The following is a 27225-nucleotide window of genomic DNA, read 5'->3' as shown; positions in this document are numbered from 1 at the left end:
CGCCAGGGGCGGGGAAGGCGCGCGGCACTTTCCGGCGGGGCGGTGCCTGCCGAGACCTCCGGCGTGGCGGCGCGCGCATGCGTGCGCGTGGGGTGGGCCGTAGAGATCCCGGCCCCGGCCCCGGCCCCGGCCCCGGCATGGTGGAGGCATCTTGGAGGCCGGCCCGGAGGGGTGGGTCAGGCCTCCGCCCTGGCTGTGTCCTCGCAGCCCCCCCGGCTCCTGGCCCGCGGGTGGCACGCGCGTCCCTGCGCCGTGGCTTCCCGCCCTTAGGCCGCCGCGGCAGCGCTCCTCCCCGGGCCTGGAAGCCCTGAGGGGCAGCCCGGTCCATTTGGCTGCGTGCGGTGCCGCCGCTGACAGGAGTCGTGGGGCTGGGGTCTGCCTCCCGCCGGGGAGCCCTGCCGGCCCCGAACACGCCGGGCTGTATCTGTGGGACCGTTCACGGGGTCGCGGCTTCTCTGAGAAAACGTGAGAGTTTATTCCAGGTGGGTTACGGAGGTCAACACGACTACCTGAGATGGAAGCGCTTTCTTTCTGGTGCGTCTTATACACAACAGTATCCTTAGTAAAACCCAGCGTTTTCAACCTTAAAATGCTTCTGTTCTGAGTAGTCAGTCTTTTAGAAGTCAGAGCCATGGGAAATACATCTTTTTGGTGTTGTCATTCTTTGTTTTACCCAGGCATAATGAACGCTCTGTCCAAACGGTCTCTAAGGGAAAAAGGAGTGATTGGCAGGGTACGTGTTAAGAGACCGCAATACGTGACTGGAGGGCACAATACGTGACTGGAGGGCACGGTATTGTAGTTACAGCAAAAGAGTCTGTATGCGTAGGTTTTGTGCATGTGCCCATGTGAAGTTTACCTGTCCTGTCCCTCTGAAGGAAAAGCTGTGATGACAATAACTGAGGTTTGCTAAGATCTTCAAGTTACTCCATGAAAAACAGTTCCTTTTGATAGCGATGTGTGAACACTGTAGAATATTATTCCTAAACACGTGTGTTTCCAGTGTCAAATGCCAAATTGTTACATTTCAGTATATTAGGAAATAACTGTTCCTAAGAAATACAGTGTTCAATCCAAACATCACGTTTGAAGCAAACAGGTTCAGAGGATCTGTTTTGATCCAGGTGTAAATTCCTGGAAGACAAGAGCTCTCGCCCTGGTCGAAGGAAGTGGGTTGCCTAACCTGGTGTCTTGGCTCTGGAAGAAAAGGCATAAAAACTTGCAGCTGATGCAGAATAAGCTGTCTCAGGAAAAAAAAAAAATTCCCAACACAAACATGGGGAGTTCTTCTGAAGTAAAAACCTGGTGGTATAATTCTGCATGTTCTTACTGTCCTTTAATACGTCTATAAAATGCTGCTGAGGTCTTTGCATTGTAATGTATGTGGTGACAATTCATACAAACATTGTGGGTACAAAGTAGCTCTGGTGTTTGCTGCTCAGTTTGTCTGCCTTCTGACCTCTGTAAAAACTCTGCCTGTATCGTAGTAGAAGTCTGAGTAAAGATGTTTCCTCCAAGCCATCCATTTGTAATTTTCCATGTTTCTAACCCTTAGTCCTATCCATTTTTCATGCATTACTTCACGAATAAGCAGTCAGAATCTTTCAATTACATGTAATGGAAGAAGTGTTTAAAAACTGGGGATGTGTCTTTCCTTCCCCCCTTCCTCTTCCCCCCCCCCCTTTTTTTTTCTTGAGCTCTGTCCCTTCCAGGTGTATTATTTAAGAGCCTGTGAAGTAACTAGCACCTCCGGGCTAGGTAAGAGCATGCAACTGATGCAAAACATCACCACATTTTGTTTTCCCCATGCCATTCTGTGTGCATGATTCATATGTGTTTTGTTTTTATTATAAGACCACTGCTACACAGTGGCAGTTCAAGGTTTGACATTGACTTCTGGCTGAGATTTTGCTTGTCCTTTTTCCCCTGACTTGATGCCATTTGTTTAGGTCTCAGTTACATACAAAACTAGACTGAACTCTCTGTGCTTCTACATTGCTACTTGGCAATTTATCAGTCTAAAGCATAAGCTGTGCCTTAGACCTTCACCTTGTACAGCACAGTACTCCTGGAAACCCTCACTGCTCTGTCATGCTGTCATCCTACTTAACTATCATCACCTTTACAGCTCATCCGCATTGCCTCATTAATATCTCAGAATACAAATAGCTGTCCCAATAATAAGAGGTAGTGTTTTTCACAAAATAGAGTAGTTTGCATGGTTGATGGTGCTCTGGCTATGTAATTTTCATAATAAATCCCTTACAATGGTAAATAAGAAATATATGCCTAAAATAGTTTAAATATATATATAAAGTATTTTTACTGTTTGTTGAAAGCTCAGCATGCTGCAGGGATGGAGGGGAGTTCCACATTTTACCCTGCTTTACAACTCTCACATATCCTAGATGGTTTGTCCAACTCTTTCTCTTGTCTCTGCTAGTTTTTATATATTTTGTTGTTACACCGGAGGCCTGGTTGTCTGTGATACTGGACACTCAATTTACAGTGACATGCTCAGCACCTCTTGAAAGACATCAGAAGTTTAACTCTTGAATGAAAGCAATAAAATAGTTTTTTTTAATAAAGGCTGTTCTTACTCATATTTTTGCTTTCCTAAGTGTCATTTTAAAACTTAAACTGTGAAGTCTTCAGAAAGTTACTATAAGTGCAGAATATAACTATTAGAAATTATCAGTCCTGTACAATGAGAAACCGATACGGATTTTGCAACTCAATAAATACATTATGTTCACTGAATAATGTTTATTAAAATGTGTACCTCAGCAATAACAAACTATATGAGAAGTGCAGTGTTTTACAGAACAGATACATCAGGTGGCATTTGTGCATTCACTTTCAGCTTTTCTTGCTTAAGTTTCAGTGAAAAATGTGCAATGAACATGCCAACTCTTAAGGCTCACTTGCTTGAATGCATGAACCCGAGGATAAAAGAACCCCGATGTCTTGAGCAGGCAAGTAGTTGTACTGGGGTAACACTTCAACACATTTTAAACCCCGTAACATGCAACACAATCATATGGATCAATACAAGCAATACTTAACGTACAGAGCAGTTTGTGTCTGGGGTACGTAGCGCTGGGCGTACACAGGATAGATCTCAGCATGTTTTTACTCGAGGTGAACATGCATCCACGTTTTCAAGAATAACTACACACATTTAAGATTATCCGCAGGCCAAAGCCCTGACCCAACATCTGCAGTCATTGGGATTTCTTCTGTCAGCTTCCGGCAGCACAGAAAGCGCATGCGGTATTTCCACTGCTGGCTTGAGACTTGCCCTTTGCTTTTCAGCCAAGCCTGCGTCGCTCCTTCTCCCCCCTTTCCCACAGCGTACCCATCCGCCGCCGCTCCCGTGGGCGATGAGGTTACCTGTTCTGCCTTTCTGGCTGCCCTCCTCTTGGTGCTGACCACAGTCGTCTTCTCCTAATCCCCCAGCTCAGATCCCAGCAATGTCCTCTATGCTAGAAACCAATCATGCATCACATTTAAGTTAATGAGGTACTAATTACGCTTAAGAATCAATTCCTTCTCTTCTACAAACAGTATTTCAGGAATTATATTTGGCTGTAGATATTCTTTTTTAACTTAAATATATATAAGGTGTAATAAATAACATTTTTTTCAAAGCGAGAAGGGAAATTAGATTTGTGAAGTTGTTGATGTTTCTCCTTGGTTTGCGCTGTCTCCTTGTGCTGAGTGAGTCAAAAACTGTCCCGTAGCTCCAATGTATAGCCTGGAACGCATTGGCCACTTCTGCAAGAGAAGAGACAAGCACAGCGCTGAGATACTCGGGAACTGCGCAGCCTGAATGCAGATCTCAGCAAAGCTTTATGTGTTGATGAAATCACGATGTGAGAAAAATAGGAAACTGTTGCCATTTGTTGGAAAATATCTTTAGAAGCTGGGTAAGGTAACCAAAGTCATTGGTAATTAATCATGAGGCACAGCTCCTAAACCCCCCCGGGACCCAACCATAGGAGCAAGTCATGTGGATCAGTCGTCACACCACAGTTTGTACAGTAGCTGCTCTGTTGGTAGAATAAACCCCAGCATTCCTCCCGGCAGTGCCAGGGATACTACGGGGATATGCCAACACCCGCTGAGATCGCAGCCCTGTGTGTGTACCCCCCTGTGCTGGCCGGCCCCCACGACACCAACTGCAGCACAGGGGCTGCTGAAAACTGCACTAAAGGGAATTTAACATCATCGCTCCCTGGCCATCTTCAGCACTGACAACTTCTTGGTCTTTGTCAGCTCCAACGATTTCAGATGAGACAATTCATCTTTCCGTTCATTGATTATCAGAATAATTGGTTACATTGGTGTTAAATATTTATCCTTATAGCTCAGGATTCTGAGCTCGAGCTAGTTAGTTACTCCAACAGCCCGGCAGTAAGGGTGAGTGCAGCTGGGTGCCCCTCTCTTGGGAGGACACATTCAGCTCCAGTTTGATGTGCCGAGTTCATTATTAGAGGGGTGGATGTTTGAAAAGATGACTTGTCATACACATTGGATGCAAAAAAACCTGAAACAGCCGGCATGTTTTGTACCAAAAGAATACAATTTTTTTTAAGACACTTTTGGAAACAGGCTGGCACCTTTCCTGGGTAATGAAAGAGAGCTCTAAAATCTAGAGGGGCTTAATACCGCAGGTAAATCTCAGCTCTCTAAAGACATGAAGCAGCAGCGTATTTGCAGTTGCAAAGACCGTACAATCTCATTCAGTATTTTTATTTCAAGAGTGATGTTATGAATTTCCTGACATTCAACATCTGACTTTAAAGTCATTAACCATATTTTTTCGTTCATTGTACACACAACTGTACTTGGATATTTTACTTTCCTCACTATATATATTTACTGTGCCTGATGTATGAACGTAGTTAAAGTCCTTATCCGTACTGGTTGTCTCATATCCTCCACTTTGGGGTGGGTTTTTTTTGAAGCATGTACTATGATTTGTCTGTGACACTTTTCTTCTAGTGCCAATTAAAAAATGAATTTACTGCCAGGAATATTAGAAAGATTGGTTAGACTCACAGAATCTCTACAAAACTAAATACAGGTAAATAGCACATAAATAAGATTATAAAAAATAATTGCTAGATCAATCCAGTATTGCTGTATGCCAGTAGCCCAGGAAATGTGCATCTGGATCATTTAACTGCTGTAATAACTATTTAAAAGTATTTTTCTGGCAGCTGATAAATAGTACCATAGCTGTAACAGTTGGCAGCTGATAAAAAGTACCGTAAGAGACCTGTGTCCTTTCACTCTGATCAAGGGAACTAACAGAAGCTGCTTCAAACTTATTTTGAAATACATCACAATATTATTTTTTTCTTAAATTATAGCCATCTTCTAATTGATGTAAAGGTTTTGCTTTCTTAATGAGCCTGCTAATCATTTAAGTGGCCTCAGAAGCCTAAGTTCACATCATGCTATTTACAGCAACCAGCACTGTGAACAAGAAACTCTCTGAATTAGTCACTTGATAGGAATTAGAGGTTACTTCACAAATTAATCTTAATTAAATCATTCTGAATTCACCAGACTTTAAAAAAAAAAAAAAAAAGAAGAAAAAAACCCCACCACAGTGCTCTGTCTCACTCCCTGAGACCAGAGCCAAAGAAAACACCCCATGGTATTTAGGAGTCCCATCAGTCACTGAGCAATGCATTTGAAACCAGTTTCCAGCCCCAGTCCTCTCCCAGAGCAGTTCCCCTTCCACATCCCCTCAGCATCACTGTGACTTTTTTTGACAAAGGGAAGAGCAACAACAGCGTATCCCAACTAGACGAAATGAATGCATCAGAAAAGTGCTTTCATAGAAGGAATTAACAGGTGGCCAGTAATTCACGCCACCTTCCGCACCTCTGTGGGAGAAGCGGAGCAGGCCCAGCCATGGCTGGGGTTGCCACCGTGGGACAGCCCATCGCCTCAACCACCCTCATCCCCTACAGCCGGTTCTGATGGGTTGGGTGGGGGATCATCAAGGTTCCCACATGGGGACCAAGGAGGCACTGGTACTCCTGTGGCGCTGCCCTCCGCCTTCACTTCCATGGGACCAAGTCCCAGCAGGTTTGGGCCTATGCTGTATTTGATGGTTTTGTGCAAAGTCCCTGGAGCTGGAGGGACAAAGCTCCAGGACATTTCCAGATGGCCCCTAGCACCTAGATGCAATGGTTAGTCGAGGCAGTTCTTTCATGCATTAACCCTAGCAAGGTAAATAAGCTTGAAAGCTTTAGTTTCATCTTAGTATCTTTAGCTTATCATTTACTTCTTGACCGAGAGAAGGCAGTAGCTGCTCCTCAGCTCTCCTACCTTGACAGGGTGGAGGTATCCATCCCCTCGGAGGGTACCCAAGCCCTCTCCTGGTGACTCTTCCTCATCCTGAAGGCTGCGGGTGAGGTGTGCGATGTAGGTGGTGGCCAGGAGGAGTACATCCAGCTTGGAGAGCTTGGTGTCGGGCGGCACGGAGGGGAGAGTCTTCTGCAGCTCGAGGAAGGCATGGCGCAGGGTTTGAACACGGCTGCGCTCTCGAGCGGCGTTAGCAGCGGCAGGTCTGCCCGGAGGTGCCCCAGCCCGCTGCCCCGCTGCCGAGGGCGGGCAGGAATTGCTGCCGGCAGCAGAAGGCAGCAGGGAATCGGGCTCTGTGCCCGGGCCGGAGATCTCCTCGCTGCTCTCAGCTAAGTGTCCACAGTCCATTGGTGACTTCCCCGGCAGGGTGGGTCCTGCAACCAACAAGAACATCTCTAAAGCCGCCCGCCACACCAAAGCGAATGCTTTCTAAAAACAAGGATTATCAGAAAAAGAAGTGCTGCCCGTGCCAGGAAAAGCTGGGATGGCTCTGTGCAGCTGTATCAGCTGCTTTTCTGCTCGCTGCTTATAAATTTGGTATCACACACAGGTATGGAAACATAAGCTAAAAACTTCACAAAGTTTGGTAATTAATTTTTTGGGGGCAGTATTACACAGAGCAGTTTCTTTGAATCACTCGTAGCCCAAAGATCACCTGGCTTTTCTGAGAAAACCCAACTGGCAATGCTGAGCAACACCACCACAGTGCTTTCCATTTACAACCAAATAAAAATTAGACTAAATGCGATTTTTTTTTTTTAAAAACACATTATTTGTATAATTTGGGATGTGGGACTGTGCGTATATTTTCTATTTACCTGCCATTATTTTATTTATGGTCCTTTAAGTGATGAGTGCTCCATGGATTACAGAAAGAAAAATACCATTTTCAGATGCAGCGGTAAATGGAGCCACAGAGCATAGTCCTGACTTTTTGAAAGACAAAGCTCGGTTCACTATTTTAAAGGATAAGGAACCGACTTCTGCCCTCCCACTCCTAACACTAAGGGATTTCTGTACTTATCCTGTAGCTTCTACAATTTCAAATGTAAAAAGCATCTCGTAAACTGGGTTTTGGCCATTGGGGGGCAAAAGAACACTTCGAAAACAACAACGAAAAGCTCCTTTTTAGCGAAGCTGAAAATAATGACCGCAAAGGTCTTTTCCCAGCTTTCAGAAAAGACGGTCAGTCAGCTCTGCGTATAATAAAACTCACCGTCCTTTAATTCCTTCGATTCCACAGTAAAATGCAATTCAATCAATATTCCTCAAAGCGCAGCAGATCATAGCTAGAATAGTACCTGACCAGTTGTCCTTAGTCACGCAGCCCTTCTAGGTGTCTCACACAGATCCCAGCTTCCACCCCGTGGGAGCAGCTCTTGCTGTGATGGCCCAGCTAGACGCCAAGGGTAAAAACAGGTTATTAAACCTTTACATTTCATGAAAATACTATGTAATTTTAAAAAAATAAATTTATGTGTGTCAATGACTGAAGATCTAAATTTACAAAAATTAGGCCCTGTGTAATTGCAGCTGATAATGGCAAAAAACCCCAAGACAATGAACCAAATCAAAGATTTCTTGCAGAGAAGAGGAAAGCTTGCTAAATAATCTCTAATTTGATGGTATTTAGAAGACACTATTATTTTTTGTGGTATACTGTGATTAATTTGCTGTTAATCTGACTCACAGAGTTTTATCAGGTAATGTTCTCTTAAACAGTAGCATGGTTTAGACCAAAATTATTTGTGAAATACTCTGTGTTATAACTGAAAACCACAGGAAAAAAATCATTATTCTTTTTTATTGTGATAATTAGGACCAACACAAAATAAAACTCACTTTAAGTCTATATGAGCTTGTCTTAAGTGAGGGCTGAAAAACAGTCCTTAAATTGGCTATTTCCTTTAACTTAAAAAAAAAGTCCCAAGTGCTTTTTTTCTTGGTATTTTCTCACTGTGTCATGTCACGGTCAGATCTAGATGCATTTTAGTGCCAAAAAAAAAAAAGTCATCTCTATTGCCACTGTAGAGTCAACACAATCATGAAATATGGCAGAAGAGTTTATCAGTTCAGGTTTATCAGTGGGATTTCTCATTTGCCATCCCATTGAAATCTCACTGAAAGGAGGAAGCCTTCCCCGATTACTGGAAAAGTTCAAATTATACCAGGATACAGACAGACCGGGTTAGTGTAAATACCTGCCCACCCACCGAAATACAGGACTGAGGCTGGTTTACACGCAGTTCTGATTTTGCTGTGTGGGTGTACAACCTAATTTAGCACTAGAACGACTTTGCATGCCATACAGTATGTAGAAATGCACGTACCTGAAAACCTCATTTCCTTGGGTGCCCCTTGAAGTAGGAGTTTCTAGTTTAGATGCTTCACAGCTACATCAGATGAAGTTGTGGGCCTACAGAAAAAAAAAATAGGCAAAATTTCAGCTGTGGAAATGAGAGATTTCACTCTGAATTAGTTTCTTCGCTATTAGATTTCCCCATCAAGTGCATGCAGCAGTACCCAACAGCCCAGGAAAGCCCGCGACACAGAAACACAGGATATGCTGTAGGTCTGCACACATGTGTAGCCAAAATGCGGCAGTCCCTGGGCTAGGAAGGTATTTGCTGCGCGCTGGGGCTGGACAGCGTGACTCCTCACACCGGTGCAGTCAGGGTGCACGCTCCGAGTGCTGCGCCCTGTAAACCCAGGAGCCACCCAAAAAACTGTTGCTGAAAACTAAAGGAAATAAGATGCCTCTGGGCAAGAGTCAGATTCCATGTAAACTCCTTTAAAAGTTTACAGGAAAGAGGTTTGGTTTTTAAGATAATTGCAATGATTTTTGCAAACACCCATTTGCTGCCTGTGTGCAGAGAGACCTGGAAAGGGGTGACAGTAAGTCAAAGTATTTATATTATTTCTAAAGCGTTTCTATTGCAGTAGTTCTAATGCAGGCAGATACATTCATGTTTTCGCATGACATTAGAAAGACATAATCGTTTGAAATCGAATTAGCTTACCAACGAAAACAGCATAACATTTATTTTAGTCTTATATTCCGTTTGAATGAAATGGTGATGAAGGCAACCTGCCCACATGGACAAGGAAAAGATCGAAAACGCCAGAGCAGAGTGCACAAACTGTAAAGAAATAGGTGCAAACCTTAGATAAACTTGTTCGCAGCCTTTTCAGTTATTCCTTGGGGGAGAAAGTACAGTGAATCTAGATTGTTTTGCTTCGTTTTTAAAAAGACCTTGCCCTTTGCGTAACTCCGGTAACCGTGAACCGAAACACTCTGCCTGGCGCAGTGAACGAGGAACTTGCCTGTTGGCGCGGGCAGGCAGCACGGGCGCTAACCCGCACCGCCGGCCCGGGACGCCGCGGGAACCCCCGCCGGCTGCGCAGAGATGCGCGACCGCGGCTGCTGCGGCCCCGTCCCGCACCCCCGGCGGGTGAACCCGGCTCCCCGCCGCCTCGGGGCGACCCACCGCGACAAGGAGGGACCCCGCAGTCCCCGGCCCGGGGATGAACTTACTGTTCCTGCCCGGAGCGGCTCTGCCCGGCGCAGCCCCCTCCCAGCGCGTCCCGTCCCGCGGCGCCGCTTATAAGCCGGCGCGGCCGGTGGGTGCGGCGGGGTTGGGTCACACCTGGTCGCCGGGCTCCCCCTCGCCAGCCGGGACGGCAGCGACCGCCCCTTCCCGGGCGGCTGGGTCATTAATCACGGAGCTGTCGGGGGGCGGCATCGCTCCCCCCCCCCCCCCCTTTCTTCACCCGGCTGCCGGCGTTGCCCGTGCGGGCCCCGCCGGGGGAGGCGGCTGGCCGGGCCGGAGGGAGCCCGCTGCGCCGCCGCTCGCCCTGCGCACGCTGTTTTTGTTAGGATAAAGTAACGGTTTTGCCGGAGGAAAGTAATTTAATCGCTGGGCTGGGAGCTCAGGCGGTGGTTTGTTAAAAGCGAGTCCGTTCTCTCCGCTCCATCGCCGCTTCTCTGGCTCGGGGAGGCTCCCGGGGCGGGGGGTGGTTCCCCGGGCGAGGCTCTGTCCCGGAGCCGCGGGGAGAATGGGTCGTGGCTGCACGGGTACCTCTTGTGGGGGACCGACCCACACGCGTGGGTCCAAACGCGGGGTGGAAACACGAACGGGATGAGGCGCGACGGGGCGGGCAGAGGGGTGATTTAAAAGTGAACGGGGAGCGATTAAAAATTCGTAACGTTAATGAGAAGGGACAGTCAAAATAAATAGCGGGGCATGGAATTAGCCCAGAAAAACATTTTGAACGAGGCCTGATGGTGCGATAACAAAGACACAATAAATCAAGTCTCGGGCGCAGTAGAAAAACAGTCTGAGCGATTTGTTACCGGTTTTGCAGCCAAGAAAATGAAGGACGAAATCTTTAGCAGTAATTGGAAGCCCCGGGAAGGGATGAGTTAGGGGCGGGAGGGACGAGGCTGGAGAGGACCCGGCGGGGGGCGGCCGTGGCCGCGCAGCGGGAGCCGGGCACCTGCCCTCAGCCCCCCCCCGGCGAGGCTGCCGCCGCCTCCGCCGCTCCCCGGCCCGGCAGTGTCCGCTGAGCGGCCGCCGCAGCCGCGGCCCTCGGGGGCGGCACGAAGCGGGCGAACCCGTCCCAGCAAAACGCTGCGGCCCGAGTATTCCACATCCCGCACCCAAGGGGACGGACAGTAGCCCCCGCCCGGCGCCCACCGGCCTTTCTGCTCTCGGCGTGGTATCCGCAGCCCCACGGAGCTGCCTCTGCCTGGGTGGAGAGGGCTGGATGGAAAAGGATGTTGTCGGGCTGCTTTAAGGGAGGTTACTTTAATTACTAAAAGCAAAACTGTGCCCCATCATTTACCCTTGCCTGGCCTCCTCGATAGGAGTTTCCCTTTCCCCATCAGGAGTTACTCTGACCAATGCTACTCCATCAGTATTTAAAACTGTGCCCCAACATTTACCCTTGCCTGGCTTGGCAGCATTGATAGGAGTTTCCACATCAGGAGTTGCTCTGACCAATGCTACTCTGTCAGTATTTATGAGGCCATGATTATGGGCTTCACCTGCACTAGGGACCCCCCTCCAGTCTCCTGGTGCCCAGAAGAACGAAGGCTGCGGCTCCTTAGAGGATGGTGGAGGCGGCTCTAAGCAGCCCTGCCAAGCCAGCCTCGCATCCTGGCCCACGCTGCAGCCCCAAGGTTTCCGGGTCTGCCTCCACGTGTGTGAGCATCACTGAAGCCTTTCTGCAGCTAAAACCTTTTAGAAACTCACTTGACAGACACAGCTCTGCTCAGCCAGCCTCCGAGGCTCCACAAGCGGTTCTTGAACACGTCCTTAAATTTGCACTGAAAACACCCTTGCTGACAGCGTGGTGTGATGCAGGAGAACCAGACTCCCCGGGGAGCGAGGACACTCACCTTCCAGCCCTAGTTGCCCTGGGCTCCTCTACCATTCTGTGATTGTGCTGACTGGGTCTGGCACATAAGTCTGGCGCTCAGCTCTCCCCAGCCCATGGAGGTATGGGTATGTCCTGTGCCCGCCTGCCCAAGAAATGTCCACTCTGAAAGGACTTTTGACTTCAGCGTGGGACCCTCAGCGATGTTAATACGGGTCAGTGAGAAACAGAGGACTTAAGGGTAGGTGTCCTAACTGCCTGAGACTTCCCAGCCACCCTAAATGAGCAGCTGATGAGTGCCGTGCTCTTCTTCTCTGTTCTAATGTAATTTTTGACACAACATTATGGTGGGTTTTTTTTTTTACTTTCCTATTGCACACACACTGTGTTCAGCCTCAGTGCAGGAAACCCAGCGGAAGGAGTTGGCAGAGAAGTGGTGGAACCCCCAGTACCATCTTTTGATGGTTCCAAACCGAGCTTCTGCAGAGTGTGGGTTGAGATTTGTGAGCAGGGTTTGGAGAGACCAGCCTGGCTGCTAACACTGTCACCAAAGAAGAGGTGCCTTAGATATAGTTAAAAAACCCCAAACAACCAGATATAAAGGGAGAGATACTTGCTCTTTGTCCCATCAGGACTTTCTCCCTCCTCAAGACTCTTCCTCCCTTGTTACCAAAAAGAGATCCTGTGATTATTTTCTTGATCAACCCATTATTTAAGTATAAAGCTGCAGTAACAAGCTGCTGCAGCTGTTTCTTCTTCTTTCCCAGATAAATGTCTGAGAATTACTTCCGTGCCTTACCTTCCACAGTATATTTCACAGCTGAGAAACACCAGTGTCACAGAAGAGCCAGATTTCCAGTGTGATTTAGGTAAGAAAAAGTTCTACCAGAGACAGAGTGCTGTTTTTCCAGGTACACGTTGTTCCCTTCATGTCAAATTATTTTCTCGTTTTACAGCTGCAATTCAGCATGAACATTCCTGGTATTTCTTTCCAATTTGTTCATTTTCTCCCGTTCTCATTTCTGTATAAGGACTTAACAAGCCTGTTTGCCTGCTGGGAAGGTGAAGTGTGGATATCGGTACTTGCTGGTGGGCTAGCAGAAACGTGGCTCGTCTGAGTAAAACAGCTACGGTGCAGCACCACGCATGGGCTCCATCTGATCACATCCCACAGATTCCAGCTGTAGCTTGGGGGGCGAATCAAAGCCACAGGAGAGTCAAAATAGGTTGAAATTCAGCATTTCTGCTTCATGGGGAAATCTCAATATTTCATAATGGGAGTGCATTCCAAACCCAAACAAATAATTTGAAAATTTCCAATTAAATACTTTTCCTTGCTTCAAATGCCATGTTGTTAGTGCATGGTAGGACTACAGCATATTCTGCAGTTATGTCAAATATGTTATATTACAGTGTAGCAAAATAATTTTTATTGTATTTTCTAAATTACTAAAGCTAGAGCTGCTTCTTAATACTGGAATATCAGACACATCAGTGCCTCTCCTGTATGCTGTAAGAAAGGTTTTAACATTGAAAAAGAAATTAAAGATCTTTCCTTCCAAATTTGCTGATGAAAGTAGTTTAGCTTCCAAAAATGTTGTCCTAATCAAAATTCCATTTTAATGACAAAGTTTTTTGATGAACATTTTCATTAACAACCCTAAAACAATCAAAAAGTTCAACTTTTGCTATCTTTTACCCGCCTTAAAAATTGTCTTCTCTCTAGGTTTTTTCCATCCACGGCTATAAATCCAAATATTTAAAAATAAATGTTTTTTAAAAAAAATCACATTTTCAGAGGGAAGTTGCAAAAAGGAAGCTTAACTGAGTTTAATAGTCCTTTCTCCCAGCTACCACCAAGCAGCAGACATCCACTTTTCTCAGTAATTAGTTTTAAAATCTATCTAAAATACATATCAGAAGTGCTCCATTCTAATGTGCATGTGCGTACATATGTGCGTGTGTACATAAGCGTTAGTCTTTAAATATTTAAAGACCTGGTCTTACATTATTTAAAAAGACCTGAGTCTTTTTAAAGACTTAGAAATACTGAGATCCCGCCACAATGGCGTTTCATACCCAGAGGTATTTAAGGAAATACGTCAAAACTGTTCTGTTCTAGGTCACAGAAAGGTGAGCACTTTGGAAGGGTCTCCGTTAGCTCAGCTGCTCTCACTCTAGGAAAAGAGAAAGGGAAAAGAGGTAAATCCTGAGAGCCCCAGGAGATCTGGCTCACAGTTTTCCCCCGCTAGCAGCCATGTGAGAAGCACAGTGTCGCAGCCAGCAAGAGCGAGCAGAGTGGGAGCCGAGCAGGGTAAGGGCTGGCTTTGCCTGAGCTAAAGTGTGACTATGCATCAAATGACAGAGTGAATGATTGCGCTCAAGGGGAACCGCAGACGTAAAATGCAGGGGGTTAGAGCAGGCCAAAGAATGGGACTGAACATCCACGTATGCAGCTGAGACAGAGCCAAGCTATTACAGAATAGGGAAAGTAAGAAGGAGATAAGATCCAGAGAGAGCGAGACCCACTTTGCTGTTTCACCAGCGGAAGACTTTGATAGCAGTTTGCTTCAGCTAGACGGGAGTTGCTTGGAATCTGTGTGAAACTCCATGGGCTGTGCTGTACATGGAATAATTAATTCAGGTCTTAAGTAGTTGATTTAATGTACAATCCATTAAAATCTTAAAGCCAGAAATACTCAGCAAGTATGATAAATAAGTCATGCTCTAGATGGCTCACACAGCATAACCCACACTGAGAAATATTAAAAATCCATTAAACTTTTTTAAATGGGTGTGTGCAAGGGTGGAAAGGCTCCCTCAGGTAACGCCATGCTATAAAGACCAGGAGGTGACTTTCTAATGTGCCGCGTTGAGTCAGTAATCCAGCAGCTGCCACATTAAACATGACACCGAAAGTATTCTCTGGGAATTGCCTAAACAAGAAGCAACTTTTTTAATGTATGTTTTTCTGTCTTCCTCAGCCTGAATATCGTTGATGATGACAAGCTAAAACAGTAAGTATCATGCCTGGTTAATACTAATTTCAGTAATGGACTAATAATGACAGCTACACATCAGAGCTTTATTTGTTGGTTTGTATTTTCCTATTCTGATGGCAAATCACTCGCTTTAACAGAAGCAAGTGGCACCTCAGGGTTATAATCCCACCCATTTACTACCTTAGTTTTGGAAATCCATTTCTTTTATAATGGAGATAAACATCTCGTTGTTCAAGGGGAGAATGCATGCAGGAGTTAAATTTATTTGAATTATCTTTATCAAAGGGCAATAAAATATAAACAGTAATGAAATACACAAAACATGGAATGCAAAACGACAGATCCTGATTTCCTTATTCAGGAAAAATTCCTTTCTTATTTCAGAGAGGGTCTCAAGCATAAGATACTGAGCAGACATTTGTACAGAGAAACTCCATTGGGAAAGGTTTTATTCCGGAGCAATTTACAAGCTGGGTTTTCCTTTCCTTATCTGTACATTTGGAATTTTCCTAAACCTGAAGTCTCGAGCATTCATTTAATTACTCAAACTAGTGCAAAGCAGCCAAACTCAAGTCCCAGTTACTTAAAGCAGAATTTGAAGTAAAATTAATGTGTAATACTCCCAATCCAAAAATTAATCAGCACAGACATCATTAATCTTCTTGTGCTTTCTTTCCTAACTATGCCACGTTATTCACCAGAACTTGGAAAAATCCAAATGATGGAAATTATTTTTTAGGACTACAGATCTCAATGCTAATATCATATGCTAATTGTTCCTTTCTTTTTCGAAGTAAGAGACTACAGGCATGCCCCTGCATAATTGCTAAGAGTATCACAGATGGAAAGAAGCAGCTACTCAGGTATTCAGGTCACAAACTAGGTAAGATGCTGGTTAAAAACAACTCCTTTCTTGAGGAAGCTGAAGAACCAGGCAACCCATTTAGGCTACCATGAGCCGATGTTTTTACATGCTTTTAATACAAAGCATTGCTTCTAATTAAATAGGCAGTTCCCTTATTTTTTCTGAATGCTTTTAAAAGGCAGTGTTAAGTTCAACATACTTCATTCTGTCTGGTTTTGAGATTACAAAGACGCAGATAACATACCCAAAGAGATGCCAGTGCCTTTCTTTGTAAGTTTTGAGGGGAAAAAAAAAATCCAATAATGGCTAAATCTTCACATCCTGTAACTTCTGGCTTTTAGGAATGAACTTAATTCTGCCGTTACTTCCGATTCGTCCTCAACCTACATCAGAGAGATCAGAGTAGACAGATGAGATCTTCACGTCAGAACCACACCAAAGCCCCTATCACTCCTGTCTTCATTGACGCTTCCCAGGACCACACAACATTTCTACAGAATTTATAACCTGTGTTATCAAAAGCTGCAGATAAAAAAAAAGAAGTCGTCGTCTTTACCTATTGTGAGGATATCAACTGATGCAGTGAAAGCCCTTTTTTTTATCCCAATGCCAAACCTGAGGGCAAACTCATCTGAAATGAGAAAATCTGACAGTCTGGGGTAGTATATATACCCTTGTATTTAAACTGACCGGCTTTTTCCATACACACAAATGGTGACAGTTAACAATTTTGGCCACATAAATTTGGATCAAATACTGATAATTTTCAAGTTCTGCAAGAAATGAAATCTTAGTAATAATCAAAGCAATTTCTCATATAAATTAAATCAGATAAGACTCAGTCTTTTATTCCAAAACATTTTACTACAAACTATGTAACTGATTATAGCCAACTTTACTGGACATGTAGTTAGTGATTACTATGACAGTCTAATACATTAACTCTCCAAGAACAGAAGATCTTATTGCTCCAAATCTCTTTTTGAATTGAAGTATTAGTCTATTACATGGATCATTTCACAGCTGGCTCTGATTTATCTCAGTTTTGATGCAGCAATTAATTTTGCTCAGAATTAGGAGAGCAGAAAGATGTAGTCAGTCATTTCTGTAGTCTCTGGTTACAGTGCTATTTGATTGAAGGGGTAAGGTTCAAATACATATTTTTTTAGCAGTGAACTTCTAGAATCCTTCAAGGCCACATGACAAAGTAAAAAAATCACAGTGAGGTTTTTTTTCCTAGCAAAGTAAAATGTCACAATATATAGCATGTGTGATTTAGTGACTCCAAATAAGCAGGTTCACATATTAATTGATTCCCCTCAGCTCTGTTAGTCAGGACAGCTACTTTGCACAATCCACTGAGATAAAAAATCGTCAGGAAAAACAAGGAAGAGCCTTTCAGACCCACTCGTTTTTATCAGTTACACTCTGAATTACAGTCACATACTTCCCCATATTAACAGATCACGTATTTGAACCTTCATCCTGAAAAATCAATGGGCACATCTTGAACACTGACTCAATTTTTTCACTACTTTTTTTCCCTTTCTGCCCCAATCTCAGAACTTTTAGATTGTGTATCTGTATCACAGGCAGTTCTATACACTGCTTTATACCTGCATATATAAAGAAATAATATGGCATTAAATTAATTTACACCTTGCACTGATTTTAATATGACATTTAAGGAAAAACAGGAATTTTTCATCAGTTACTGATCTAAAGTTTCAATGTGAACTTTAGTTCAGTAACTCAAACACTGTGTGTGTACATAGCGATTACAAAGCTTATGTATCTACACATATATTCTGATTATTGTCAGAGCAGTACCAAGGGGAGGTGTTCAGGCACTGATGCCTTATTTTTTTCCCTTTTGGTACTTGTAACACACCAAAAAGCTACAACAGTACTGCAGATTGCTCTGAAATCATCAGACTCCTTACTGGCAAGTCCTGGTGTCACACCTCCTAGGTCCTAGGAACAGTTTTTGGTGAGAAAAGACACTACTGACAGTAGAGGATGATCGAGTTAGGAACCACTAAGGCAAATCTGACATATCCAAGTCTTTGCAACTGGATGAGATGCATCGCAGGATGCTGGAACTGAATTTGAGGAGATATAGCTGCTGCTAAGGAATTACTGCTTGTGATGCTGTCCTCCAAAATGTAGCATCTCATCTTGCTAGATGAGGGCACAATGATTGTATTTTCACCTCAAGTTTGTTAAAGCAGCTGCTTTCAACTTGTTGGATATGGGAGTATGCCTACAGAATGTGTGATAGGGTACAGGAAGACAACTATCAGAACAGTGTTTATATCATTGCAATAAATTAGTTTCTTGGAACTGACTTCAACCGAATAGTTTCCAGGGTTATATTGAAGTTATTACAGAATTTATTTATATATCCCTATTCAAGTAGCAGTCTTTATTTTAACCTCAAATTGCTTTTTAAATCTCTCATGCAGGTATCTCTTTTAAAAACCTGAAAACACAGCATTGTTTTCTTACTTTGTCAATTTGATTCATACTTTGTGTATATAAAAGTGATTTTAATAATTTTGTAAATTACACAATAAAAAAAGTGCAAAGCTAATGCAGCAGACTAAAAATGTTATGAAGTTTTGAGGTTTTATCTCAACAGTAGTCTGTAAAAGTACCGACAACAAAGATATAAGGACAGGAAAAAAGTAAACACTGCACACTGGATGTCTGTTACATTTACCTAATAACTATTATAATGAACGTGTAACACCTGCAAAATAGATATGCAAAGATTGTAGTTTGCTTCTTGTTTATTTTACCATCCTGAAGTAGTACTTCATTCCTGATACAATTTTGATAGAGCCATTTACAAGATGCAACTCACCTTAAAGTCACTGAATAGCCCTCTCTATATATACATTCTGTTTAAAATGTTATTGACTTACGGTTGAACTCAATGATTTTAAGGGTCTTTTCCAACCTAAATGATTCTAAATATTTGTGTATTTTATGTAGAAGGTTTCAAGCAGTCTGGGTTTCGATGTTCTTGAAAGTGTATTACAGCCCGCAGACCCAGATGTGCCCTGGTAATTTTTTGACCTGCTACTGACATTGGACGTGCCATTTGGTCTTCTAAAGGAAGGATTAGGAAATAGCACATATCTCCTAGAAGAGGTAGCAGGCTAATGCAAGCAAATGTGCTCCTGCCAGCTTGCCAATCAGCAGGCATATACCTCCCAACAAGAATGTGTCTATAGGAGATCCGGTCATCCAGACATGTAGGCGTACATGCGGTCTAGCTGACAATCTGCTTATCCAGAGGTGCGCACTCTGTCTCAGTGATTTGAAAAAGCATTTATTCTTTTCAAGGGCACAGTGGGTCCATCAGTGCATGTGTACTGTTAGTGTATTTTAGACCCTTTAGACTCTCTCTCTTTCCCAGTTTTGGGCAGAGCCAGCAGCACAGAGAACTGGAGTGGGAAGGCAGGCACGGGGATGGCCAAAAAGAGATGCCTTTTATCACTGTCTTTAGGATGCTGACTGATGTGGCAGTGTTAAGTACTACAGTTTTGGCATATATTAAAACTATTTTCTTTTTTTAATTACCACTACTTAAATTTAAGTTTAGACAGACGATAATGCCGTTTGTGTATCATCTTGCATGCTTGTAATGAAAGAGTTCTATTTTTTCTTCTAAACATATTATGAATTTTCATGGGCAGAATCTTTCAACACCACATTCAGCAAAGCTGTAAACATTGATACAGAAGATACCTTGAAGGCACACAGTACTGTAACATTAATTATGGTCCTACAAAAGCACTTACACTCACCTTTGCTGGTAGTGCATATCCTCCAGAAAAAAGTGAACCGACCACTAAATTGGCTGAACTGCCCACTGAAACCTTACATGGGCCACAGTAAGCAGTAACTGCTAATACCTGACCTCCATTCAAATGGCTGCTCTGCTTCAGCAACGCTATTTAATTTCAGAACTTCCTCTCTTTATCCTTACACTTTATCTAGCGTTACGGTGAATAATTCAATGACCAGTAAATGCCTTACATCTCTCTTCCACAGCTTTCATCACTAATTGCTGATTAATACTTTCTAGACCTCACTGAGGAGATGTTTACATTTGTCTTTCAACACCACCACCAAGGAAAGGCAGTGAGATGGGCTGTAACTGCTGGAAAAGGCACTCCGGGTCTGTTCAAAACATGCTCTTTAGCTCTGCCAAAGTGCTCCAGCTGGTATCTCCAAATATTTAATGCACCTAATTCCAAATACAGTTGGAGTGTCTGGAGGCAGTTCAGTAGCTAAAACCACCTTTAGAGTGCACAGCTAAAACTGGAACTGCATTGGTTTGTATCTTAACACTGTATTTCCCCTTTTTCTGAAGCCAAGGCTGAAAATATTTTCTATTTTTTAATTTTCAGAAGTTTGCTGGAAGTGCTATTCAGCAAGATAACAAGATTTAGGTTACCTGGAGGTAACACATTCCCCCATCACCCTCTCAAATAAAAGAAATATATTCTGTAATATGAAATAAACATCTGTTTGTAAAAGTTATGTTTTGGGTATACAATCATTATAATCTCAGTATCAGCCCTCCCCAAAAACCTGCCATATAATAGGCCTTAATAATTCTATCTATTGCATTGCCAGTTAGGTTTGCATAAACTAAATCCCAGTATACATGCGCAACATTTACATTTTTACCTGTTATCAAATACACATGTAATTTAGTCTACATAGATTTAAGACCACACAAAGAACCTAAACTCAAGGCATTTGTAAATATTTAATAAACAAAGAAATACAACGTTGGTAGGAGCATCTGTGGAAGAGCTAAGAAGAGGGAGAACTAACATTGCCCACTGCAAGTTCCTTCCATTTGAACTAGAACTTGAACTATACAGGATGTGGATGGGGGCTAGGAGAATGGCTTATGATTATTTGGCACAATCCAGTGCACTTATTATATGCTGACTATATAATTTAAAGATATTACCATATTGCCAATTACATAACATGTACTGGAGAGACAAAAGGTGACTTTCCCACCAAATTCTGAATTGCAAACCTACTACAATATTTAATTCCACGAGTAGGGAAATGTGGGCAGAAACTGCTGGTTAGAGTTTAAGTTTACAACATCAAAATTTCAACAACTTCTCTACTCAGGGACAATTAATAACAGTGTATCCCATTGGAAGGTATTAGGTATCGTTAAAATAGTTAAGTGATTTGTTTTCTTTTAATTACTTTCTGCCAGTATCCATGATTCTCTCTAAATGTTCAAAACTAACTTAAAATCCAATATAAAATTGCTATTGTTTTTATATCATCAAAATGAGAGATTAATGACATATTTCAGTAATCTAGTAATAATTGGCTTTTTTCATTGTTCAAGCTGTATGTAATCCTCAGTGGATCTTAGATGTAGGTTAAAAAGGTATTTAATGCCTGTTTTTCAGTTGCCAAGGTCAAACATCACCTAGCATGTATAGGGAAAGAGGAAACATCTGTTGGAATAATTTCTTTGACTAACACAGAGGGTAGGATTAAAATTCACTAATTTCTTTGGTCTGATACTGAATTTCAATTAAACAATACAGGTATTTGTTCAGTTTGACAAAATCTCCTCGCTTTACATGTGGGCACATTTATGTATATCCCTAATTACTGGATCTGGCAAGGCAATATTGTGATTTGTCATTATTTCATATCTGCATATACTCTGAGAATGAATATTTCTCTATTTTGATTTAAAAAAAAAAATTAAAGAATTCACAAACTTTTAACTAATTCCCAAGACTCTGGTTTCCATAGAATTCCACAAGATTAGAATATGTCTCAAGATCAGTGATTACACATGAAATTGTAGCATACAGCAACCTTCAGTGTCCAAGACAAAAGTTCTGCTTACAAGTTTTTTAAACATATTAAATGCATGTCATTTGACTGCAGTTTTTTCTAACCTTTATGTGAATCAGAGTAAAATCTTCTAGACTAATAGTAAAAAACCCCCAAAAACACCACTCAAATTGTTTAATTTGCAAATGTAAATTAATACAAATATAGACATTTTATTCCAATCAAGTATGGAAGATGCAATCTGTGCCTTTCTAGGGTCAAAAGGGACTTCATTAGGACCAGGATTGTACTCCAGCTTCTTAATACTGGGAAAATTTTTGTCAGGCACAGAAGCTCAACAACTGGGCAGATTTTTAACATAGCTGAATAGAATCAGAATGCTTTATTTCAAAGGAGGTAGCGGAAGTTCTTACACTCAAGAAAATAACTTTCTGGGAGGTGCTGTACATGTGTGTTCCATCCTTTATTAGACCTAAGGGGAACGGTAAATGAAAAGCGTAGTTTTATTCAGCCTGGCCCAAAAGACAGCATGTTAACAAAGATGAAATGCAAGCTGACAAAACACTGAGCATGTGGATAAACTCATTTTAAAATGGAATTAAAAGAAAAAAATGCATGTTTGTATGGCATGAACATTAGGCTGTACCCCTCTAAATTTCACAAACCTGGACTATGCACTGGAAAATAATCATGTAGGACTACTGTTTTGTGAGAACTAGTGCATTGTTCCTGCAGTTCTTGTTTTTAAACTTCTCCACTGCTATGTGCCTTCTGCAGCAAAAAAAAAATTAAGAATGGGCACATATATGACGAGTTCAGTTTCTTTTTAGGCCGGAATATATCAATCGTCATATGAAGAACAAAAATGATACTTTGGAAGACAGCAGCTCTGTGATTTGTAATTCTTCTTCCCTCCTCAAGGGAAAGGCAGCTATTTTTAATCAGAAGAAATAATCAGTAGGAACAAAACTGATGGAATGGAAAGTGGTAAGTTGTCAGGAAGAAAATAGTATTAAATGTTGCTCAGTTAAATTTTCAAACATACTAATAAATTCTGATTTGAATGTAAAATAAACCACTACATTAGCAATTTAGTTACAAAAGAATACCTGTGTCAGTTGAATTTATTTATTTATTTTATCTACAGCATTGATTTTTTTATTGGCCAGCACAGCTGATAAATAATAAAACAGTTAGGTTAAAAGTAGCATTAAAAATCTGGAAGGAGTGATATTAGGTCCTAAATACTGAACTAAACTATTACTATAAGTAAAACTGGAAAAACTATTGGTCCCAAACTGCAAATCCCTATGAGCAGATTTTATTTCCACAAACAGTTGCATTAGAGTTCACAAGGCTGCTTAACATGAGTAAGGAATACATATGCTAAACTGTGACTTGTTTAAATTCATCTAATGTCTAAACGTCTGTAAAACACATAGCAGATTTTCTTTCTTGATTATCTTGATGGTCTTGAGCTGATGCTACAGGAAAATGCTAATCAAGTATATAATACACTGGAACATGTCTATCAGAAGTGAGCTATAATGATGAAAAGTGATTGTTTCTCCTTCTGCATATTATTGCATGCATGGGATCAACCTTCACCAATGTTGTTGACAGTAACCGTACTTCAAGACTTAACTTTGATATTTTACCTTTATGGAAGATTACAATCAAATGCATATGACAGAAACTAGTAACACGGGAGTAAAGTTATTACTATTAGCTAGTCTAATGATTTAAAACCAGAAGCTGAAATCTATTATCCTATCTTTCAAAAAAATAAAGACAATAAATATAACACGGTAAAAAACCCCTGAAACTGATTTCAGATTAAATTCTACCTTCATGTACTCATTTTCCAACTGATTCAGTAAGAGCTGTACAAGCAATAATCAACAGAACTAAGAAGAAGATGTCTGAGGAACATACCTGAGGCTTTGTCTGATTTATTTTTTTTCCAGGACTCTTGGCAGAGGGGGTTTTTTCACTTTGTGTGTCTCAGACAAAACTAAAAAATTTGGTTTTTCTTTCACAGAGCGACTGTAGTGAAAGGGAAGAATAGGATAAGATGTTTCAAAGTCAGCTGCAGAAAACAAAGAAAAAAGTATTAATTCAATATCCCAAGTCAAACCGTATCTATTTTAATATTTGGTATGACTGAACACAGGTTCCAATATATCTTGTTATAGAAAACAGTGTGATAAGCCTTAGGGTAAAATGCCTCAAATTTGATAATTGAGAATGGAAAACTTTGTATGAAATTATGGAAAGATCTGCAAACACTGATGAAGGTAAATATTATAGCAGGTATTCCCATTCAGGCAGAGTTATTTGAAAGGTAGTAAATTCAATTGCATAGCATCTCCTTATATCGGTAGTTATTCAGAAGACAGGCTATTACTTTCAGTACCATTGCCATTCACATATGGCTTCGAAACACTGAGCAGACTGCAACTTTCTTGGGGCTGAGGCTGACAGGCTGAGTGCTTTCACTTCATGTCTTCAAAAATAACTGATCTTCATGAGATTTCATGAATTAGTAACTGGAGATAGTATGGCTATAAAGAACATGTTTTCTACCCCAAGTTACACATCATGGTTTATCTTCTGAAAGCAACAGTGTAACCGTCACCAATTTTATTTTATAAACATGCTCGTTCAAACCATTCTGACTAATTTAAAGTCTAATGTCTGTATCCAAATCCTGCAAGATGGCAAGACATGTTGTTAAGTTATTTATGTTTTAATCTACAGTCAACTCTGTAACAACAATCCCCACCCCATCATTTTTTAAAAAACTCAAAGTTTATTTCAGGTTTTGCTTGAGCTTCAAAACTAATTTGTTTTCCTGCTTCAAGAACATGTTGCCTTTTCTTTCAGGTTTAAGGCTTTTTTTCCTCCAAGATTTTTTTTCCTTTCCAAGTTTAAAACTTTTACTTCTGCTAGACATGTATCTTGTGAAGGCCTTTAAAAGAACTGGCAATTTACACAGATCAAATAAGTATCAACCAGTAGATTTTAAAAGTCTGATGTATTTCATGCATATTTATTCTTGAATGTCCAAGACTTTTTCTTTTCTTTTATATGGAAAGTAATCATGAGTATTGAAAAACATTAAAAATGTACTAGCTACTCCTTTCCATAATTCTGGGAGATTGGGACGGGAAGAACAAACCACCATATAAACTAGTGCTAAAATAAAATTTTATATTGGAAAAGTTCGATTTCTGCTCCTGGGTTTTAGTCTCACCACCAGTACAAGTCTCATTTTTAGTATATTTACTGTTAGCTGCTATTTTATTGTTTCTATAATATTGCAAATAAGCATGAAGTAATTGATTAGTTTGCTTACAAAAATGTAGATAGGCTGCATCTTCATTTGTCATTCTTTCTTTGTTTTTTTTCCTGGCAGCTTTGGAGGCTTTCCAATTCATTAGGAACTGTCTTTCCATTTCTTTAATTTCTTTCCCATCAAGGTATTCTGTCAAAGAGAAAAGAACATTTTCTGTGATACCCGAACTTAACTAAATGGCTGTACAAAGGTGTATGTAATGTGTACTGGTTCTATATTTGCTCTCTTCAAATCTTTTTTGCTCTTTTTAGTCTTCTGGTAAAAAAAATACCTAATACAGCTTGATATTCATATTGAAGCTGCAAGAGTGAGTTGACACATGTTAATTACAAAAGAAAGCTTCTATTATTTTTAGAAATTTCAAGGGAAATATATATATTTCACATTCAGTTAACATGCAACACATTATAGAAAGTTCTGAAGAAAAGATATGCTCTTACAAAAGATATATATAGATGCAGAAATTCAGGTTAAGAGAGGGAAACTGCATGTCTTAGCAATCAAGGAATCCTACTGATCATGAAGACAGACAGATTTGGCTCTTAAGGTTAACTTTACTCACTTAGGTGCCACAAAGCATGTTTCCTTGGTTACATCTGCATTTTTGAGTCAGACCAAATGAAAGACCTCATTTCACCACAAATTTAGGTTGCATTAGAACTGTCCTAAGGCACTGTTATTTTCATTGTGCAGGTAGGCTTTTTCGTTTTCTTAATGGCAAATATTTTGTACTCTCAGAAAAAAGAAAAACAAGTTCTGTAATTACAACTTTAAAGATAATTGCCACCTTTATCCAAAAAAGTAAAAAATGAGCAGACATTTTGTACTTGTTTCTTCAGTATGACTACTTAGAATCATAGAATCATAGAATCTTAAGGTTGGAAAAGACCTCTAAGATCATCAAGTCCAACCATCAACCCAACACCACCATGTCTACTAAACCAAAGTGCCACATCTACACGTTTTTTGAACACAAATTTCTTCTTCTATAAACTTTTGAACACAAACTTCTTCTATACTTACATATAGAAGACTAAGTTGCTTCCTTTTATGCTAAAGTATCTCAAAATAATAATGCAAACTGCATCACAGTAAGGTTAAGATTAACAAATACATTCCTAACATAAGTGTAAACTGCTTTTAAGTTTAAGGACAAATGTTATATAACAAATTCAAACACAGTAAGGTATGTACCTGTACAACTAAAACACCTAAGCAGCTACTACAGGCTGATAGGGGAGTAGACTAAACTCATCTTTGAAAATCAGTTTCACAACATCTGGAATATGAACACAAAAAAGTCTTACTGTCTTATAACAATCTCACCAATCATCTATCATAAAACGAATGATTACTACTACTAATAGCAAAAGTTAAACAACACAGTTTGTGCAGTTGATTACATAAGCAGTTTTAGCTACATTACCTGTACATAAATTAAAAATTTATCACTTGACATAAATATCTATGGCAGTAATTGTGCCACATACATAGTGCAATTCAAGAATGATTAATGTATCAGTTATTTTCTCAAACAGTGAGCGTTATGGGTTGGTTTGGGGACTGGCTATTGGTTTTATTTTTTACCTAAAGTTCGTGACTGTACTACAATCCTGTCCCTGTATTTTGGTTTGTGGCAGATGGGGTTTCCTGTAAGATCCATTCTGCGTAGCTTTGTCCATTTGTTTAACACAACATCCAAATCCTGCAATTGATACAAGAACAGAACATTATGATTATTTTCCCCTCTCCAGAGTCAAATTCAATAGTAATGCAATTTGTTCAACCAGGCTCAAATCCTGCACACAGAAATAACTTCAATGAGACTATTAATGTATCAATACATAGATATATATATATACACACACTTCAGATAGAGTGGTATGTAGCATTCCCTGAATATATCATAATTGCACAAATGAAACAGTGATGCAGTTGGAAAACTCTGCATCTTTAAGGATACAGTAATGCCAGCTATGGAAAATTACCACTGCGATCCCACTTATATGCATCTAAAGCTGAGGAATTGCCAGCCAAAAAATTTGTATGATATGTAATGTCTGTTAATCCATCCCCACGGTGTCACAGAGCCATTAGAGTATCAGTGTCTGACTAGATTTTGAAAAAAATGTGGAAGAATAAATACTTTACAGAGAAAGAATAGACTAAAAAAAAAGCTAAAAATAATTCAAACCACAGTAGACTGCCTCTCTCTTTATATATATGTAACCTGTATTTCACAGGAGAAACAGTAATCCTCCTCTGCATAACTGTGGGTGGCCAGTTATAGTATTGGCCCAAATAAAGAAATTTTTGAAATATACCTTTCTCCATCTGGGTTTCTGTCTGGTTATCCAAGGGCAGTATGACCTACA

General features: G+C 41.2%; 2 protein-coding genes and 1 long non-coding RNA gene across 4 annotated transcripts in view; 1 reads left to right on the top strand and 2 right to left on the bottom strand.

Moving 5' to 3' along the window:
- Positions 1–73: 73 nt before the first annotated feature.
- On the top strand, positions 74–18275 carry LOC129203755 (uncharacterized). Its single transcript, XR_008576139.1, has 5 exons — positions 74–482; positions 12572–12632; positions 14748–14780; positions 15560–15648; positions 15972–18275. It is a non-coding gene; the product is annotated as an uncharacterized LOC129203755 (long non-coding RNA).
- TCF24 (transcription factor 24) lies at positions 2925–10062 on the bottom strand. 2 transcript variants are annotated; one of them, XM_054818659.1, is made up of 5 exons: positions 9920–10062; positions 8715–8800; positions 7686–7780; positions 6349–6758; positions 2925–3777 (listed from the first exon to the last, which is right to left on the bottom strand). In XM_054818659.1, exons 4-5 carry the CDS (start codon positions 6730–6732, stop codon positions 3664–3666), a joined length of 498 nt encoding a protein of 165 aa, XP_054674634.1. In that variant the 5' UTR covers positions 6733–6758; positions 7686–7780; positions 8715–8800; positions 9920–10062; the 3' UTR covers positions 2925–3663. The 2 variants fall into 2 exon arrangements, with proteins under 2 accessions (XP_054674634.1, XP_054674633.1); XM_054818658.1 differs by lacking the exon at positions 9920–10062 and having other exon boundaries at positions 8715–8926.
- Positions 15183–27225, bottom strand: part of PPP1R42 (protein phosphatase 1 regulatory subunit 42) — a 24241-nt gene continuing 12198 nt past the window's right edge. The window contains exons 6-9 of the mRNA XM_054818657.1: positions 26438–26555; positions 24851–24979; positions 23428–23581; positions 15183–16013 (exon numbers count right to left, since the gene is read on the bottom strand). Coding sequence (XP_054674632.1) covers positions 23445–23581; positions 24851–24979; positions 26438–26555 — 384 coding nt within the window. The 3' untranslated portion in view covers positions 15183–16013; positions 23428–23444. The remainder of the gene's footprint in view (positions 16014–23427; positions 23582–24850; positions 24980–26437; positions 26556–27225) is intronic.

Source organism: Grus americana, chromosome 2 (assembly GCF_028858705.1).
Source record: "Grus americana isolate bGruAme1 chromosome 2, bGruAme1.mat, whole genome shotgun sequence".
NCBI classification, from domain to species: domain Eukaryota; kingdom Metazoa; phylum Chordata; class Aves; order Gruiformes; family Gruidae; genus Grus; species Grus americana.
This window is presented reverse-complemented; position numbering and strand designations above follow the sequence as displayed.

Bases quoted from the DNA above. Each gene is read 5' to 3' on its own strand.
- TCF24 (XM_054818659.1), bottom strand. From the start codon at position 6,732: ATGGACTGTGGACACTTAGCTGAGAGCAGCGAGGAGATCTCCGGCCCG. The intron at 3,778-6,348 runs GTAGGAGAGCTG...CTTCTCTTGCAG, and splicing joins GATACCTCCACCCTGTCAAG to AAGTGGCCAATGCGTTCCAG.